The sequence below is a fragment of the Zea mays genome, chromosome 2 (genome assembly GCF_902167145.1).
Source record: "Zea mays cultivar B73 chromosome 2, Zm-B73-REFERENCE-NAM-5.0, whole genome shotgun sequence".
NCBI lineage: Eukaryota > Viridiplantae > Streptophyta > Magnoliopsida > Poales > Poaceae > Zea > Zea mays.
In genome coordinates, this window is record NC_050097.1 from 134,579,971 (window position 1) to 134,600,446 (window position 20,476).

The 20,476-nt window shown below is 41.2% G+C and overlaps 1 protein-coding gene across 1 annotated transcript; it reads right to left on the reverse strand.

The window, feature by feature from the left end:
* Positions 1-11,697: 11,697 nt before the first annotated feature.
* LOC542088 (aspartic proteinase Asp1) lies at positions 11,698-14,990 on the reverse strand. The gene is made up of 8 exons (NM_001305850.1): positions 14,679-14,990; positions 13,826-13,943; positions 13,496-13,725; positions 13,189-13,425; positions 12,563-12,701; positions 12,291-12,479; positions 12,122-12,191; positions 11,698-12,031 (listed from the first exon to the last, which is right to left on the reverse strand). Exons 1-8 carry the CDS (start codon positions 14,828-14,830, stop codon positions 11,919-11,921), a joined length of 1,248 nt encoding a protein of 415 aa, NP_001292779.1. The 5' UTR covers positions 14,831-14,990; the 3' UTR covers positions 11,698-11,918.
* Between the last annotated feature and the right edge of the window lie 5,486 nt (positions 14,991-20,476).

The following is a 20,476-nucleotide window of genomic DNA, read 5'->3' on the forward strand; positions in this document are numbered from 1 at the left end:
AGAGAAAAATACTACTTAACCCTCCGAGCTATTCGAGGCAGATCAGCAACTTCTTAGGCCTTCCTCCTCTCATCTAGCATCTTCCAGGAATATATCCTCTGGGCTTGTTTGGCACTCAAAAGAATTGCCCATACCCTAACAATGTTCTCGGGATTATGGCCTGAGAAGATGAATCGTTTCTCTTTCTTCTCCAATAGAGTTGTTAAAAAGTGTGTTAATGCAAAAAAAAAAATCTCAAACCTCGAGCTAGAATGCATCGATAATCATGAGCTAGCGTCGGCGTGGCCACGACCTAGGTAAGCTGCTCCCACACTCCGGTGTGCATCCGGTCACTTAGGCTTTGTTCAGATATTATAGTATTGATCCCAATCCACATGTGTTGAAGTGAATTAGGATGCAAATTAGTTTAAGTTACACCTCAATCTAGCTCAATACATATGGATTATGGTCAATAGTAGCCTACCCAAACTAGGCATCAGACGGTGCAAGTGACCTTCTAGGCTTCTAGCCCGGCGCGACAGTGCCACTACACTCTCCTCAACCTCTCCACCACTTCTCCCATTTCATCCTTACCCACCTAGAGGTGACAATGGACTCTAAATTTTATACTATAAAATTTTAGGATCAAATTGAATTAGCATCGAGCTTTATTTCTATTCATTTTAAACTAAAATTTATTTGGGGCCCTAACATTTTGTGAAGAAGCATTTGTATCGCTATCCATTGCCACCCTATACCCACCACCTTCACTTTGTCGTTTGTAAGGAAAATAGACTATGGCCCATCTGATTAAGTGTTTTAGTGTTTGATGATCAATATAACCATTTAGATCTATAAAGGATGCAACATGGACTTGGTTGAAGGCAACAAGATGATCAAGAAGATAAACATGTCAAAACAAGACATTAGAAGACCCGACTAGTATAAAAAGCTCTATACAGACGACCCATTTATACTGGCGTTTTTCAGAACCGCTAGTATTGAGGACTAGTAGAAATAATTATTTTCACAGGCGGATAACTGAGAACCACCGATGGAAATCGATTTCCACTTAGTTGAGGTAATAAAACCACCAGTGAAAATACTTTCCAGGAAACATAAAATGGGTTTTAAAAAGAAAAAAATATTTTAATTAGGCTAGGTATCAATCGTCCGTCTCCATCACAAGTCATGGCATTTTTCACTCGGTACGAGGCTGCGAGCACTCGAATCCATGACCTCACCCTCACGTGTAGCCTTCTCTATAACTCCACTCATCACTTACTTCATGTTTGGATTGCATTTTTGTTGTCTACACATTAGAACAAACCGAGTATAAATTGATTGTTTGATGATATAAACAAATTAAATGAAAAAGTTGTCAACTAAAAAGTTGAATAACTTTTGAAGTTCTACAAATTTTATTTTGCTACATTTTCCATCCAATGCCGTTTGCAAAATTTGCATTTTAAATTTGACAAATTCAAATGCAAATTTTGATTACCGAAATGATTTCAAATAAAAAGTTGTCAACTACAAAGTTTCATAACTTTTAGATATCTAATTTTTTATTTTGGTGGTTTTTCGTACGAGGTCATTTGAAAACTTAAAAAGTATGATAAAATGATTTCTAGTGACAATTTCTTAAGAAAGCTGCCTATAGATTTATATTGGCAGTTGCTTAAGAAAATCTCATGTAGAAATCCTGAATTTGTACATTCATTTTTCTTAAGGAACTGCCAGTAGAAATATGATTTCTATTGGTAGTTTTCTTAAAGAAACCGTTTGTAGAAATGTGCGATTTGCACTGGTGGTTTTTTAAGAAAACCACCAGTAAAAAGTTGTTTCTACTAGCGATTCTTGAGTTGGGACAATCACTTTAATATCGCCCGCGCTTGATAACCGAAACCATCCATAAAAATTATACCTCGCCGCAGGCATAGAGCTAAGTGCCCATTGAAGACATGTTCATACAAGAGTCTAAGGCATAAGATGGAAGAAGCCCAAGAGAAGAAACACAAAGAAGCAAAGATACTTGTGTAACCTATAGTTATTAGATTAACTTTTATAAACCGAGATAAATGTAATATTGTAATTTGGGCCATGATTATAAATTGACTAAAATACTATTTCTAATCAAGTTATAATTGGTATTAAAGTTAAATTATTTTAAATTAGATTAACTATTTCTTTATCTTTTCTCACATAACTTATATAATATAGCTTTATTGTTTAAACACCTAAAACTTTAGAAAATCATATCTTTTTAACCGTAGCTTCGATTTTAGTGCTTCTCGAACCTACGGTTTCGTAACAATGCGTAGAATATTACTATACTGTTTGTTCTTATGTTTGATGTTATGTTAATTTCTCATATGCAATGTTTGTTTGTATTGTTGCGAGTAGACGGGCAAGTAACCGAGGAGCTCGGAGCACAGTAGGTTGAGGATTCTGAACATGAGCTCGTAGAAGGCAAGTTGTGCCCTTGATCACTCTTCTTTACCCAATAATGTTCCTATTAATCACTGTGACATGCTCAGATTAACTTGATGGGACCTAATAGGTTACCCTAGTTTGGTTTACTTTACACCTTGCTTACCATTGAACTTTTGAGTAGTATCTACTATTGCTCTATGTGGTTTTAGGTGTTATGATACATATGATTCATGATCATGCTTTATTATTGTTACTAGATTATTTATTATTCATGATAAGATTATGGTGTTAATTGGAACATGAAACTTAACTTGAGATAATAGTGCTACCACATGGGTGGAATGGACACCCTTGGCCGACTAATTAGGAAAGCTAGTGTGAGTTAATCCATTCCGAATGGGGCAAGTGGGGTGGAGGAGTGCAGGTGTAGGGAGGTCCTCGAGTTGGACTAGCTTTTTAGCTTTTCGGACGAGAGATTACTATATCGCCTTCTGCCTGGAATCCATATCGGGTTCTCTCCTCTAGTGGATGCTTCCTATATGCTATCTTGCAAATCTAGCAAAATTGTTGCTACTCATATTGGGCTTAGGCACATAATGGTAAAACTTGTGTTTGGGTAAATCTTATATCACTAACCTCAAAGGACCCAACTCAGATTGGGTACCTAAAACGAAAGCCTAAACTAGTTTTGTTGGTTTATGCATCTGAGGGCACAAGTTGGGTAATCAACAACGGATGCACAAACCACATGCCATGTGCGAAAAGAATGTTCTCATCTCATCCTATGTAAAGAACAAGGAGTCCCAAGATGCTACTACTTTTGGAGATGGGAGTCAAGGCAAGGTCAAGGGGTTAGGTAAAATTGCAATCTCCACCAAACATTTCATTTCTAATGTATTTTTGTTGGATTCTTTAGATTACAACTTACTTTTTGTTTCTCAATAATGCTTAACTGGTTATAATTGCCTTTTTACCGATATTGGTGTTATGGTATTTAGAAGAAGTGATGGTTCCATTGCATTTAAGGGTGTATTAAAAAGAAAGCAATATCTAGTATATTTTTCAAACAATAATGTTGAATTTGATGCATGATTAATTGCTAAAATCAATATGGGTTGGTTATGGCACTGATGACTAGCACATTTTGGGATGAAGAATCTTCATAAACTTCTAAAGGTCAAACACGTTTTAGGACTAACCAATGTTTACTTTGAGAAAGATAGGCCTTATGGAGCATATCAAAAAGGGAAGAAAGTGGGAGCAAGTCATCACACCAACAACATAATGACTACATAAAGACCAATGGAACTATTGCACATGGATCTATTCGGTCTCATGCTTATCTTAGCATCGACGAGAACAAGTATGAGCTAGTTATTGTTTATGACAATACTCGCTTCACTGGGTATTCTTTTTATAAGATAGGAGTGAAACCCAAGAAACCTTAAAGAGATTCTTCAGGAGATCTCAAAATGAGTTCAACTTGAGAATAAAGAAGATTAGAAGCGATAATGGAACAGAGTTTAAGAACACACAAGTTCAAGAATATATTTAGGAGGAAGGGATCAAGCATGAGTTCTCCTCTCCTTATACACCACAATAAAATGGTGTGGGAGAAAGGAAGAATAGTAATTTGACCAATATGGAAAGAACCATGCTTGAAGAGTACAAGACGTCATATTGGTTTTGGGCATAAGCGGTCAACACAGCTTGCCACGCCATTAACCGGTTATATCTGCACCGACTCCTCAAGAAGACTTCATATGAACTCCTAACCGGTGACAAACCAAATATACCTTATTTTAGAGTCTTTAGAAGTAAATGCTATATTTTGGTAAATAAAGGTAGTCATTTTAAATTTTGCTCATAAAGTCATAGAAGAGTTTTTATTTGGTTATGATTCAAACACACGGTCATATAGATTCTTCAACTAATCCTCTAAATGTGTTGAGATTTCTTATGACGTTGTGTTTGATGAGACTATTGGTTCTCAAAGAGAGCAAGTTGATCTTGATAAAATAGATGGGGAGTCTCCAAGCATGACATTGAAGAACATGTCCATTGGGGACGTGTGTCCACAAGAACCTCCACAAGTGCAAGATCAACCATCCTCCACACAAGCTCAACCCCCAACTCAAGATGAGGAGCAAAAAGCTCAAGATGGTGGCAATGATCAAGGGGGAGTTGAGGAAGAACAAAACAAGGAGGATGAAGATGAAGTGCCACCACTCAAAAGCCAAGTGCCACACCCTAGACTCCATACTATTCAAAGAGACCATCTAGTATGGAATTTAGTGTCACGTCCTAATCAAAATGTTATAGGAACCAAGTGGATTCTCTACAACAAATAAGACGAACATGGTGTGGTGACAAGGAACATGGCTAGACTTGTGGCCAAAGGGCATGCACAAGGCGGAAGTTTGGATTTGATGAAACCTTTTCAACTATATCTAGGTTTGAATCCTTTTGTATTTTATGAGCCTATGCTACTAACCATGGTCTTAAGTACTTTCAAATGGATGTCAAGAGCACATTCCTGAATGGACATATCAAGGGAGAGGTCTATGTTGAGCAACCTTCTGCCTTTGAAGATGGTAGGTATCATCATCATTTATTTAAACTTAATAAGATGCTCTATGGGCTTAAGCAAACATCGATAGCATGGTATGAACGCCTAAGAGATTTCCTTATTGCTAATTCATTTAAGGATGCGAAACTCAATCCTACTTTGTTTACCAAGATGATCAACAATGAATGTATTATATTCCAAATGTATGTAGTTGATATTATCTTTGGTTCCACTAATCAATCGTCTTATGAAGAATTTAGTAGGATAACGATCAAGAAGTTTGAGAAGTCCATGATGGGGGAGTTGAAATTCTTCCTAGGATTTCAAGTCAAGCAACTCAAGAATAACAACTTCATCTCTCAAACTAAGTACACATAAGATATCTTGAAGAAGTTTGGGACGAAGGATGCTAAACCCATCAAGATACTAATGGGAACCAACGAGAACCAACAAGTATCTCGATCTTGAAATTGGAGGTAAATATGTAGATCAAAAGGTATACCAGTTATGATATGTTCTCTTTTTTATTTATGTGTATCTAGACCAGACATTATGCTTTCTATTTGCATGTGTACAAGATTCCAAGCTGATTTTAAGGAGTGCCACATTAGGGCCACTAAGAGAATCTTGAGGTATTTATTCCATACTCCTAATTTTGGGCTTTGGTATCATAAGGGTCAAACTTTGATCTAATTGGATATTTTGATACCAACTATGCCGGATGTAAGGTAGATAGGAAGAGCACATCTAGGACTTGCCAATTTTTGGGATGATCCTTGGTGTCTTGGAGCTAAAAGAAACAAAATTTTGTTGCCCTATCCACTACCGAGGTTGAGTATATTGTTGTAGGGCATTGTTGTGCACAATTACTCTATATGAGTCAAACCATCAAGGACTTTGGCTACAATTTGAGAAAATTCCCCCTACTATGTGACAATAAGAGTGCTATTCAAATGGTCGATAACCATGTTGATCACGACCGCACTAAGAAAATAGACATCCGATATCACTTTTTGAGAGGCCACTCGCAAACAGGAGATATCGTTATAGATCATGTAAGCACCCATAAACAGTTAGCTAATATCTTCACCAAGACCCTTGTCGAAAAACAATTTTTGAGCTTAGGAGTGAGCTAAATGTCCTAGATTCTCGAAACGTGGATTGAAGTATTGCACATATTGCATATTTTTTATATCTTTGATCATGATGTTTTTGGTATTACTTCTTAATTGTCCGTATTTATGCTTGTACTAAGGTTCAAGTTGTAGAAAATCATCCCTAGACCTAACAAGTCCAAGTGTATTTATGCACGCATTTAGGGGAGGATAGTCTACAAGTTAACCTTTTTGAGACTAACAATGCTTTCAAGTTGGTCATGTGTGTAGTCTCAAGCATTGAAAGGGAAATGGAGAATTTGAGCAAGAAAGATGCTTCCACTATACTTCGGTATCAAATGGCTTAAATTCACACGGTTTGCATTACTCCTATTTATGCCTTCATTGTCATTTCTTTTGGAGTAATGTTGATAGGCCTCTTGACTTTTTCCATTTTTTGTGCTTAATGCCAAAGATGGAGAAATTGTAGGCCAAAGCAAAGGGTCCAATTCACCACTTGAATTTTGAAAGTCAAAGTTTTTACAACCTTTGAGTTTTTCTATCAATTGGTTTGCGAAAACTCTCTTGACATCTAAGAGGGGACTCTCTTATAAAAAACCTTTTTACAAAAGAGAGATCCTTTGATTTACAAAATAAAATATTCTTTAATTACAGGGAGAAATTTTCACAACCTTGAAAATGAGTTTGATTTGCAAAATCAAAAAGCAAGTGGTGGCTCATATAGTTCAAGTATACAAAATCTTATACACAACTTAGTTATGCATAGTAATGAACCTATCAAAAGTAGCAAACAAGTTTTGAGTTAGTCATATTCGATTCGCTTTGGTTGTGTAGGCATCAATCACCAAAAAGGGGGATTGAAAGGGAAATGCGCCTTGAGCCATTTCAATAAATATTTTGGTGATTAATGACCAACACAACACTATAGACTAACATGTTTGTTAAATGTGTGTATGGATGAATTAAATTCAGATAAACAAAAATTAAGTTGGAGAATTCAAATTAGTGAAGTTACATGACTAAGACTGGTTGCATTGACACTAGAAATAATTGTCTAAGCCTTAGGAACACTCTTGGAGAATGTGAGATTAATTTGAAGAAGAATAGCAAGGAAGAAAACAAAGAACAACTGTCTACGACGCACTAGACTAGTCTAGTGATGCATCATACCTAAAATCTATAGAGGTCTAGAATAGGACTTTGGTGGCCTGGCGCACCGGACCAGTCTGGTGGCACACCGGACTGATGTTCTAGAGAGCTCTACAAAAGTGTTTTTGGTAGCCTAGCACATTGGCCTAATCAGGTGTGCACTGGACCAGTCTGGTACAACAGTCAACTCAGGGTTCAACGGCTGGCAACAATGGCTAGCTGACATCCACGGGGTCCGGTGGTGCACAGGACCGATCCAGTGCCAACTCAGAAGGAAGCCGTCAGTCAGGATCCCGGAGATTGGGCTACAGTACTTGGTCCGATGGTGCACTAGACCGGACCAATATGCTAGCCGAGAGCAGATTTTTGGCAATTCTCTCAAAGGCTCTATTAGACATTTGGGGCTATAAATACCCCTCCTATCAGCCTAGTGGAGCAATAAAGCCACTCAAGAGGAACACATGCATTGCTAAGCATTATAGAAACACTCCGCAGAGATCCAAGCACCTAGATTCGCAAGAATAGTCTAAAAAGAGAGATGTGCTGCAAGTAGTGTGCTTGTGTTCTTGGTTCTTTGGTGTTGTTGTTGTGATCTTGTGTGTGTTCTTCCTCCCTCTGGCTTTCATTGGAGTTCTAACTCTCATTCATTGTGTACGGCTAGAAAGAGTCTCCACTCTCTGTGGAGTACCATTTGAGAAGGGACATCGAACCAAAGAAACTAAGGGCTCAAGTTAATCGTTAGATCACTTGAGAAGGTCGAGATAGACTTAGTCTAGTGGGACACCTCAACAGCGACATAGGTTCTTCAGAGCCAAACCTCGGTAAACAAATTGATGTGTCTTGTGTTCTTTACTTTCTTCAATTTGTTCTTCATCTCTCTCTGAAAGGGAAATGGCCTTAAACCATTTCTTATATTTTGGTGCTTGATGACCTTCACAACCATTCAGACTAACTAGTTTGACTAGTCTCTAATTCACAGATTCATAAGATCAACAATTTAGTTTCTAAGTCACAATCAGCCATATAGGGGTAAAACATGGAATAGATGAACTACCAATAGTTCTACTCTTTGGATAAGTTCTAAATACCTCGAGGAATCTATTCAACACAGGCTGTGGACCAATGTGTTTGCCAGTGTTTATGTTTGAAGTTCATAGGATGCAAAGAGGATTGTACTAAGGCAATGAGGATGTAACACCTCAAAAGAAGACATAAAAAGAAGCAGAGAAGTCTAAGACTCAAGAACAAAAGAAGCCCAAAAGAACCAACGAAGAAATCCAAGAAAAGGGCAGTCAACCAGCGCACGGTGGTGCACCGGACAGTGAACAGTCACATGTCCGGTGTGCACCAGACTATTCGATGGGACATTTGGTAGTCTACATAGAGAGGCCCACAACGGACACTCTCGGGCTGTGGCACCAGACTATCTGGTGTGTGCACCAGATAGTCTGGCAACGGTCAGATCCAACGATCGACTGTCGTAGACCTCAAAGATCGACTGACGAGGCCAAGGCTCTGGACTGTCCGGTGTGCACTGCACAGTCTGAGTTGCGGTCAGACCCAACAGTCGACTGCTACAGACCCCAACAGTCGACTGACATGACAGGCACCGGACACTGAACAGTGCCCTGTCCGGTGGGCACCGGACTGTCCGGTGTGCCCGTCGACAGAAAGCTGCTGCTTTCTGTCCAACAGCTAGAAATGGGGTTGGGGCCTATAAATAACACCCCAACTGGCCATTTCAAATGGTGGGAGCTCAAGCAACATATCAAGGGATATAGTAGACATATCCAAGCCATCCCAACAACCTCTATTCATTGAGACATCTCATACACAAGAGTTGGGCCACATCAAAGCCTCACAAGTGCCACAAAAGAGAGATCAAGCAAGAAAGAGCTACTCGTGTGTGTTTAGCGATAGTGCCTTGTGAGAATCATTGAGAGAAAGTGTGTGCTACCACTTGTGATCATTTGAGCGTGGAGTTTTGACTCCCATTCATTGTAAAGATAGCAAGAGCCCCTTATATTTGTGGTTGGCCTTGCGGAGACTTTAGTCTTTTGTTGACAAAGAAGAAGGAACACTCGCCGGTCTTGGTGACCGTTGGAGAGAGGGAAAGGGTTGAAAAAGACCCGTACTTAGTGGAATCCTCAACGGGGATTAGGTTCTTGGTGAACCGAACCTCGGTAAAACAAATCACCCGTGTCACTTGTGTTTATTGCTTGTGATTTGTTTGTTTTCTCCCTCTATAAGTTCTCTTGCACTATTCCTTGTTGATATTACTTTGTGTTGCTTCAAGTCAATTTCTCATATATAGAAGCAACGCCTTGCAAGAAAGAACTTGTGTTATTTCTCTTCTTATATAAGCCCTCTTGCTTTATTCTTCGTAGATATTTTATTTGTGTTGTTTTTGTTAATTCTGCATTCTTTGAAAGCAATACTCTTTGCAAGCAAAGGACTTAGTTTTATACTCTGATAATTGTTCATCTTGTTCTAACCGCTAATCAAGGGATCAAGTCCGGGTTTAAAGTTATAATTTTCAGGTTTCGCCTATGCACCCCCTCTAGGCGAGTTTCACTCTCACTCTAAATTCTTGTTATAGCTTCACTTGTGATATTGCTCTTGTATTAATTCCTCAATCAATAAGAGCATCAAGTGCAAGAACTTCCCTCCGTCCTTACTCTATTTGATCTAGATCTTTAGCTAACATCTAATTTGGGATTCAAGTTTGTTTCAAGTTGTGAAAATATAGGTGTTGCCTTTTCACCCCCTCTAGGCAACTCTCAATACACTTTATAAGTTCACCATGTGTGTAGTAGTCTTATTGAAGGAAAATGGAATCCTTAAAGAAAAGCAATGTGCTTCCACTACAAATTGATATCATCTTGCGATTGGTATCAAAATTGGTACCAAAATCTTTTACCATCTTATACATGCTTTCTCCATTTATATAGAGTACAATTACTTATTAGCAATTATTCTGTCCCCAATTTTGCATAAAGTTTCCTGCTCACATGATATCCATGCTATATTATTTTACTCATAATTATGAACAAATAAAGGGGAGTCTAATCTATATAATGCTTATGTCAAAAAAATCTTTTGTGGTCCACTCCTTTACTTCAAATTTTATTTTTCTCTGAAGGGGAGATTCTTTTCAAAAAAGGGGTAGTTTTCTAATAGGGGGCATCTTTTTCACATTGGGGGAGATTGTTCAACAAAGGGGGAGAACTTTCTCTATGGGAGAAAATGTTTTAAGGGACCACAAGTTTTTGACCCTTCTTAAGTGCTTTATAGTCTTCTTTATTGGTGTTTAATTCCAAAGGGAGAGAATTCAAGGACCAAAATCAAGCCCAAATCTTATCAAATACCCAAACCACTCTTGTTAAATTTTCAAAAGCTTTCAAGTGGTTTCTTTACTGGTTTTGTTCCATGATAGGAAGGATGTGGTTTATGGAGTTAGAGGAGGCTTAAGTCTAGAGCCCCATATTATGGGGATAATTTGCAATAGGTAAGAACTTTAAATGTGTACACTTTCATTTGGTATCTTTTTGTATCATATGAATCTTGTCTTTACACATGCATCCTAGCAAGTAGATTGCATTTTTACTTTATGTATTTGATTATTTGCTTGCTTTGGTTGTATTGTCATTAATGAACGAAAAGGGGAGTTTGCAAGGAAAATAGACTGTGGCCCATTCGATTAAGTGTTATGATGTCTGATGATCCACATAACTATTAATGAAATATACTAGGGATACCCAACTCAGCCTAGAGAGTCGGACTCAAACTAATTAACTCGAACTCAGCGCAGGGACTTAGACTCGAACATCAAGGGATTCAACCCACATGTCAGAACAAGATCAGCATGCATCGACATATAAGGAAAGATGATGATTTATGATAAGGACACTATCTTTGTAACAACTATACATCCCGATCTATGATGGAGTCCACATGTAAACAGAGATGGATCTTCTTGATTTTAGGAGGGGTTCTTTTAAGTTGATCTCCATTTCTATCTATCTGACACCTAAATAAGCTTTTCCTAATCACCGCACCTCCTTGGACTATAAAAGGGGACGGAAGGAAAATGATTGGAATATTGAAATAAGCAGCTGTCTTGTATCATTGTTTCAAAATTAGACTCTATAATAATGGCTTTCAGTTAAGGGATAAGGCATTGTGCAATCGTCTTGTGTCATTATTTCAAAATTGGACTCCATAATGGCTTTCAGTTAAGGAATAAGGCATTGTGCAATTGTCATGCAATTAAAGTACAAAGTCATAAAAAATCTAAAAAATTATAGATGTACTTTATTATATACTCTTTCAATATATTGAATTTTAACTTCTAAATTATCTTATGTTAAAACATACAAAAGAGAAAGTTCTGTTATTTTCTAAATCTTCTTATTGCACTCTTTTTGTTATCTCTTAAGATACGATGAATTAAAACTTAAAATGTAATACATTCAATTGATATACTATTTCAGTTAATATCATATGGGGAAGAACTCATCAGGCACACAAATTTTGGACTCCATCTCTACATAAACAGGAACATTCTCTCTCTCTCTCTCCCTCCCTCTTCAGTTAGGAAATTCATGCATTGCGAGGAGGTTTGATATAGTGATTTTCTTAAACTCTATCAGAAGTACATAGAACTGAGCTCAGGGAAAGGAAGACAGAATAGACTTGGCGCTCCTAGTGCATGCCCCACGCGCCCATCCCAGCTGCGATTTCTCGTTGTCATAGATCACCATCTGATCCTGCATCGTGATGTCTACAAAAGAAAGGTCAAGTCATATTAGTACACCAAAGATGCATTGCCCCCAAATCTCAGAATTTTGTACTGTATGACTGCACTCTGTACCTCCAATTACGTTGAAACTCAGCTTGGCAGCCGTTCCATCAAGAATGCCCAGGCACACATTTCCATTTTTCTGGTACAAACATGTAAGAAGACAATTTAGCCATCATTTTGTTCTCAAAACAAATGTTGTTCAAACTGCTGGTTAGTCAATTGAGTGCCAAGAGTTTACTGTGACAATGAGGTAGTTTTCAGGTGGGATCTCCATGGCGGCATTCTTGGCACTGGCAAAGCTCAGAAACATTGACTTGAATTCATTCTTGACGTCAAACACAGATTTGAATGCTTTCTGCCCTTTCCAGCACAGAGGCAGAGTGGGATCTGACACCTGTTTAAGTGATTTGCTGAGACCACCTTTGAGCTGCAAGGCCAGGGTATCAAAAGTTCAGTGTTGTTTCTTGACAAAAATCATGGAAATCAGAACAAATCGTGGTTGAAACATACCGCAGAAACAACAGCTTGGTATGGTTGAGCAGTAAAATAAGTATAGGTGCTACCACTGTCAAATACCACCTCCATTGGCTTCACGCCTAGTGAACGTCTATCGAAGTACAGTGTTCCTGAGCCAGGTGAGTAGTAGTTCCTACAAATGCGTACATCAAACAAAATTTAAAAAAAAAATCGAAAGAAAACTTAAAGATGCCATTATATACAAGTCCTTCGTATAGGATCATCCATACTGTACATTTGGACTTCTCATTATTCACTCCAGGTGGTACACTTAGCTAGTTAGCTTGAGTTCATAAATTTTAACAAACAAGGGAAAGCTTGTAGTATTTTTAGAGAATGACCATTAATTTGGTAAACTATCATCGAAAGCTTGAAATGGACTGGAAATGGTAAACAGGAGTATAGATTGTTCGCAAAGTAATAACATCGTTGAGCTGTCGAGGAAATTGATGCGGAAAGTTAGTCTTTCAATCCATAGAGAACAAAAGGGTAATAACTTGCAGCAATCAAATACTAATATGGATAACCTATGCCTTTTCTTGATCCTTGTCAAAATTAAGAAGCGTCCACGAAAAATACAATGTAATAGCGATACAAACACCAGCTGAAAAGATGCGTACCCAGATGTCCTCTGAGCCATCGGCACCCAAGTTACACGTGATGAAGGCACAACATCATCCCCAAAGAAGAGGAACCCCCCTCCATTCGTGCTTAGGCAATGGCCGACGACATTTTTGGTGATCCCTTGCTGCTTGAGCTGTGAAACAAGGCTAACTGATCCCCTCCCGAGCCCAAGCATGCCGTCAATCGCTGCCTGCACAGCGCCATTTTTCCCCACTTGCTGGTCATATCCACAGCTGCGCAAACAAAATTAACCGTTAACAGCTGAATCCAGTGTCATTCATCAGACAACGTTAAGTATTGTACCCAAATGTGAGGCCAGGACGAATGTTGGAGGATCTCATGGGCAGTGAGAAGCTGTCGTTGATCAGCACACCCTGAGAAGATGCACTGTCGGTGTACTTTATCTGATAGTCGCATTGTTTTGGTGAAGGGCACTTGTTATTAGAGCCCTGTCCGCTGTGAAGTGCAGTGCAGAGTGCGTTTGCACACGGTACAAGGCGGTTTGCCGTTGGTCGATACAAGGGATGTGGCACCTGCAACAATCAGGAACGCAACATCAAGGACCAGGCCAAGATTCTTCTGCATAAACAAAGGAAGACTAGAGTTATGGCAATCGACAACCCTGAAGACTACCTTGTTGCAACTCCGACAGGGTGCGTCGCACTGCAGCCAGGTGAGATCGCTGCCAGTGTCCACGTCCAGGAAGTAGGGCTTCGCTGGGTTCCCAATGTTCATCGTGACATAGTAGTGGCTGCAGATGGAGTGGAAAATGGTCAAGGTTTGTATACAAGTGTCAAGTGGATTCTCAAGTCCTTATAAACTTTGATGGTACTACATGATAAAAACGAAACAGAAGATTGTTTTTTTTCCTGTTTTCTTTTATTAGAAGAGTGGAGAATTTGGAGTTATTACTGTGAAACAAAGAGCAAGCAAAGGCAGCGGAACCAAAAAAAAAAACAGAGGAAACGAGGAAATTTCGGTAGGGGTAAAAGTGTTCGCGAAAAGGCCTCGCTTGCGGTGGCATTTTGTTGCAGTGAAGAGTAACTTGTGATGCTATGACGTGCAGGTGAAAACGGCAAAAAGAGAAGCTACGAAAAGTGAGAGACAGAGATAGGGAAAAATCCGTAGGATTGTACAAGCACAGGCAAGAAAGGGGAACAGAGTCAAAAGGTAAAATTCGCGATTCGACCGGCGACTTGGTCAGACAAGGCCGACGCCCGCGGCGCGACGGAGGCGACGATGCCCTGCATTCCGCGAGAAAAAGCCCCCAAACCGCCAGGCGCGGCCGCAACTGATTAAGCAAGAAGGCACAACGACTGCTCCAGCAAAAAGGTCCGAATCGGGCATCTAATCGAATGGCAAGAACTCGAATTTACCGGCGAATCCCTTCCCACCTCGCACGAGCGAGCGGCCGTGCTGATTGGCTCCAATACTACAATCGGGCTTCGATCAGGGTACACAAAGGAGAGAACGTCGACCAGCGTACCCGGTGGGGTATACGTCTCCCTGGAGCTGGAACACGGCAGTGGACGACGACGGCGATCTCGCCATCGTGGCGGCGCGTGACGGGGTGGCCGCGAGCGGGAGGAGCAACAGGAGCAGGAGGCCGGCCGCCGGGGTCCACCTGGAAACCTCCATTGCGAGGCGAGGCGAGGTGGAAGGGGCAGGGTGAGCGCCCGCCAGAAGCGGCTGTGGTTTCCTTCCCCACCTTCCTCTCGTGCCTCTTCTGCCCGGGAGACTGGACTTAGAAAGCAGGAGAAGAGAGGAACGAGAAAAAAACTTGGCTCCGTATCAGGTGCACAAACGACGGCCCGTGCACAAATGCACAAAGCGCATCAAGTCCACACATCCGGCAACCAACGGCAGCTGGTCTTTTTTCAAAGAACCCCCCGCGCAACCATCCCGTGCTCGCCTTCCTTTTTGCAAAAACAGACCCGTGCGCCATCGAGGCTTCTCTTGTACGCCAGCGACTCCTCGCCTACCGCCACCGTCACAGTCGTCGCGCGCCCCTGCTCGGCCCCATCGCGTGCCCCTGTTCAGCCCCATCGTGTGCCGCCACCGCCGCAGTCGTCGCGCGCCGTCGCTCGGCCTCATCGCGTACCGCCGCCGCCGTGGCAAAATCGTGTCCGTAGGGGCATGGAGGAGCCACCGCCACTCTGCCCTAGTGGCAGCTTGATGGCACTCCTCACTGCCATGGACGAGCGAGGGATACCTGGCTCTAGTGGTCTTCAAGACGATGCTCACGTTGAATTCGATGGTCTTAAAGCCGACGCTCACGTACAACCTGCCCATGATCCTGTTGAAGCGGATGCTCCTATCCATAATTCTGTTCAAGCGGAAGCTCCTGTACATGATCATGTTCTAGCAGCAGAACGTGTTGATCCTTCATATGGATTTAGTACACCCAAAAAGGATCAATTCCATTGTACATCGGTGAGGAATTTGTTTTTTTCGTGATCAGTCATTTATTTTTCATGATCAATTTTGTGTACTTTTTGTTTATTATGAGCTGCGTATTTAGACATGATAAGTCATTTATTTTTTTCATGGCAGTCGTCGTCATCGTTTGTACCTGATTGCGAGCATAGTTTGAAACCAGTGATCGGAATGTCATTTGATAGTCTTGATGAATTAGAAGGATTCTACAAGACATATGCACATGAATGTGGGTTTTCGGTTCGTATAGGAGCTCAAGGCAAGAAAAATGATGTGGTTGAGCATAAGAGGTTTGTGTGTTCTAGGGAAGGATTCACAAGGAGATGTGCTGAAGCAAAAAACCAAAAGAAGCACTTTGAAACAAGATGTGGATGCAATGCACGTGTATATGTGAGGTTGGGTCAGGACAAGAGGTATTATATCGCTTCATTTGTAGAGGAGCATAACCATGGTCTAGTCTCACCAGATAAAATTCCTTTTCTCCGATCAAACCGAACAATCTGTCAAAGAGCCAAGACTACTTTATTCACGTGCCATAAAGCAAGTATTGGTACATCACAAGCATATAGACTTTTACAAGTAAGCGATGGTTTCGATAATATTGGATGTATGAAGCGGGATCTTCAGAACTACTATCGGGGACTTAGGGAGAAAATAAAGAATGCAGATGCTCAGTTATTTGTGGCACAGATGGAGAGGAAGAAAGAGGCAAATTCGGCCTTCTTCTATGATTTTGCTGTGGATGAGCATGGAAAGTTAGTGTATATATTCTGGGCTGATGCTACATGTAGAAAGAATTATACTCACTTTGGTGATTTAGTATCGGTTGATGCAACATATAGCACAAACCAATACAATATGAAATTTGCACCTTTTACCGGTGTGAACCATCATATGCAAAGTGTTTTTTTCGGAGCTGCTTTCCTAGCAAATGAGAAGATTGAGTCCTATGAGTGGTTGTTTCGGACTTTCCTGGTGGCAATGGGGGGGAAAGCCCCAAGACTTATCATAACAGATGAAGATGCTAGTATAAAATCAGCAATTAGAACCACTCTCCCAGATACAATTCATAGGCTCTGCATGTGGCACATTATGGAGAAGGTTTCTGAGAAGGTGGGTCATCCAACAAGTCATGACAAGGAGTTTTGGGATGCTTTGAACACTTGTGTATGGGGCTCAGAAACTCCAGAAGAATTTGAGATGCGCTGGAATGCTCTCATGGATGCTTATGGTCTTGAGAGCAATGAATGGTTAGCTAATAGATATAAAATTCGTGAGTCATGGATTCCAGCGTTCTTTATGGATACACCTCTTGCAGGAGTCCTTAGAACTACTTCAAGATCTGAAAGCGCAAATTCATTCTTCAATCGCTTTATACACCGCAAATTATGTTTTGTTGAGTTTTGGCTTAGATTTGATACGGCCTTGGAATGCCAACGACATGAGGAGTTGAAGGCTGATCATATTAGTATACATAGCACACCTGTCTTGCGTACCCCATGGGTGGTAGAGAAACAAGCAAGCATATTGTACACACATAAAGTGTTCAAAATATTTCAGGAAGAGGTGATTGCTGCTAGAGACCATTGCTCTGTTCTAGGAACTACACAACAAGATGCTGTTAAGTTTGTTGTAGTTAGTGATGGGTCTATGAGGGATAGAGTGGTTCAGTGGTGCACATCAAATATTTTTGGACGTTGTTCGTGCAAACTGTTTGAAAAGATAGGAATTCCATGTTGCCATATCATTTTGGCAATGCGAGGTGAAAAGCTATATGAGCTACCTTCATCTTATATTTTGAAGAGATGGGAAACACGATGCAAAAGGTAAAAGTAATAATTTTCACATCCTATTTTACACCCTCTTACTCGATCTTTTTTTACATGTTACTTTAGAGAGTGTGTGTATGATGATGATGGCAACCTATTGGAAGAGAAGCCCGAAGACGCTAATGAAGCGGAAAAAAGGAAAAAGATAACAGTGGTAAGAAACAAGATAGAAGAGGCGATTCAAAGAGCAAAAAGTTCAAATGAAGCCATGGATTTCTTAGTATCAAGTGTGCTGAACATAGGTGAATCTTTGGGACACATTGTATCTAGCATGGTGCAGCCTACACAAGAAGAATATGAGAATTTTATTGGTTGCAAAATTCCAGCAGACATACAAATACACCCTCCAAATGATGTTCGATCAAAGGGTAGGAGTAAAAGAATCAAGAGGGCTAAAGAACTACCGAAGTCTCGCAAAGGAAAGAATGCGAGGAAAGACATGGAGGCACCTCTTTAGATTAATTTGATGTGGTTTGCTACCAAAGTCTGAATTTTGCTTCTGAATGTATCCTGAATGTTGCCTCTGTATTTTGCTACAAAGTCTGAATTTTGCTTCTGAATGTTCAGTAAGCTGTATGTTCTGTTTCTGTATAAAAAAGAGGCTAGAAGAATAACCACTGGGATAGCAAGTAAAGTCAGTAATTTTGGGAAGATGAATCTGGGCAATACACAAATTTCATGCCTTGCTAGAGGAATAACCACTGAGAGTCTGAGAGTTACAATTGTCAGATGAATCTGAGCAATACACAAATTTCATGCCTTGCTCAAAAGCTTTTTTTATAAGCATGAACACAATTCATGAACTTGTATTTACAAGCACCACCAGAATCCATGAACCTTTATTTACAAGCATCACTGGCATCCATGAACCAACACACAAAACACAGCATATGTGGACAAGCCCAGAAATCCTTGAGGGAACGCAGTGGAGTCGCAGAGGATGGCCGTCGCAGTTGAGGAGCGTTGTCAGTTGGAGAGCCGTCGCAGGCCTAAACACCATAGTAATCCTAGCCAACTGTCACGGCGACGGTGCGCGGCGGTCGGCGTGGGCGGAGCTTGGCGGCGTGAGCAGCAGTCAGCTGGGCGGAGGTCGGCGTGGGCGCCAGTCGGCTGGGTCGTCCGCGTGGGCGGCGGTCGGAGGAGCGATGGTCGTCGGAGGGGCGGCGGTCGGCGGGGGCGCCGGTCGGCGGTCGGCCGTGGCGGAGCGGCGGTGGCCCCAGCTTTTGGGATGGCTCGACCGCTCGATGCGTACAAGAGAAGCCTCGATGGCGCGCGGGTCTGTTTTTGAAAAAAGGAAGGCGAGCACGTACGGGATGGTTGCGCGGGGGTTCTTTGAAAAAAGACCAGCTGCCGTTGGTTGCCGGATGTGTGGACTTGATGCGCTTTGTGCATTTGTGCACGGGCCGTCGTTTGTGCACCTGATACGGAGCCAAAAAACTTAGCAGAGTATTTATAGCAGCAGCGTAGGCGAAAAAACAGAGCTGATCACGCGGTTTGGAAGGTGCTTCGCAATTTCTTTTTGTTTATTTTCATGTATTTTGTATTATATACTAAGTATATTATTTATATGACTTAGTTTTGTGTTTTGGAATTTTACGGTGCTTGCTGGGATTGTTGGGATTTATGGTGTATGAAACCCTGTCACGCAGTGCTCCTGGTCCACTTGTGTAGAATTACAAGGTATCTTTTATGAAAGAAGTAATTAAATAATTTACGGAGTAAAATTTACGTGTAGTTTAATTCGTATATAATTAAAAGATATCTTTACGGGTGAATAATTAAATATTATACAAAGGAAAATTTACTTGTCGTTCTCAAATTATTACACCCGAAGTGGTTCAGAGAGGAATAACATGAGCAGGTAGGAGGAGGAAGAGAGGTAAGACTTGGGAAAGAAGAAAATTCTGTGTATCTTCTTACATGCCTCACCCGGCAGCCATTCCCTCATACATAATCCTCCCAACACCCACTATTTAACCCATTCCGGCCCATAGACGACGACATTGTCCTTCCTGGGCCTTGACGAGCGACGCAGCCTAATTGTTCCTGTTCCTTGTCCGGTACACAGTTGTTCCTTTATTGCACTTCTGACATCCCCTCCTACTTTGAATGTTGGTTGTCCCCAAACAACGGCATTGCAAGGCCTGTTCATCCTCCCAAGTAGCCAACACCGGAGGCATATGGGACCATTGAATCAGCACCTGAGCACACAGAGTAGTTCCATGAGTCACGGTATGCCGTTGAAGGATCTTATCAGGAATACAGAACTGGTAGTCTTCGGTGGGCAGTGAAGGAGATGCCACAAAACCAGATCCCAATGTTTTCTTCAGCTGTGAAACATGAATAACTGGATGAATTTTAGAAGTGGGAGGTAACAGCAACTCATAAGCAACCTCCCCCACGCGGCGGCTGATCTGAAATGGTCCAAAGAACTTGAAAGACAGCTTTTGGCTAGAGCGTTGAGTGACGGAGGACTGTACATACGGCTGCAACTTCAAGAAAACCCACTCTCCAACTGCAAATGATCGTTCTGATCGTCCTTTGTCAGCTTGACGCTTCATCCGAAGTTTGGCTCGGTCCAAATGTTGTCTGACCAGATCAGAGATGAGATGCCTGTGTTGTAACCATGAAGCGAGATCTGAGGACTGAATGACAGTATCCAGAGCAATCTCAAACTGTCGAGGCTTGCACCCATATAAAGCTTCAAAAGGAGACACGCCAATGGAAGAGTGTTGCGATGAGTTGTACCAAAACTAGGCAACCGAAAGCCAATGGCTCCACTGAGTAGGACAAGCGTGAACAAAACAGCGCAAAACAGGTCTCAAGACACTGATTCACACGCTCGGTCTGCCCGTCCGATTAGGGATGATACGCCAAACTCATATGCAGACGGACATCAGCCAACCGAAACAGTTCTTTCCATAGCTGACTGAGGAAAATTTTATCACGATCCAACACGATCGATTTTGGAAGCCCATGATGTTTATAAATCTGATCATGAAACAGTCTAGCCACTGAC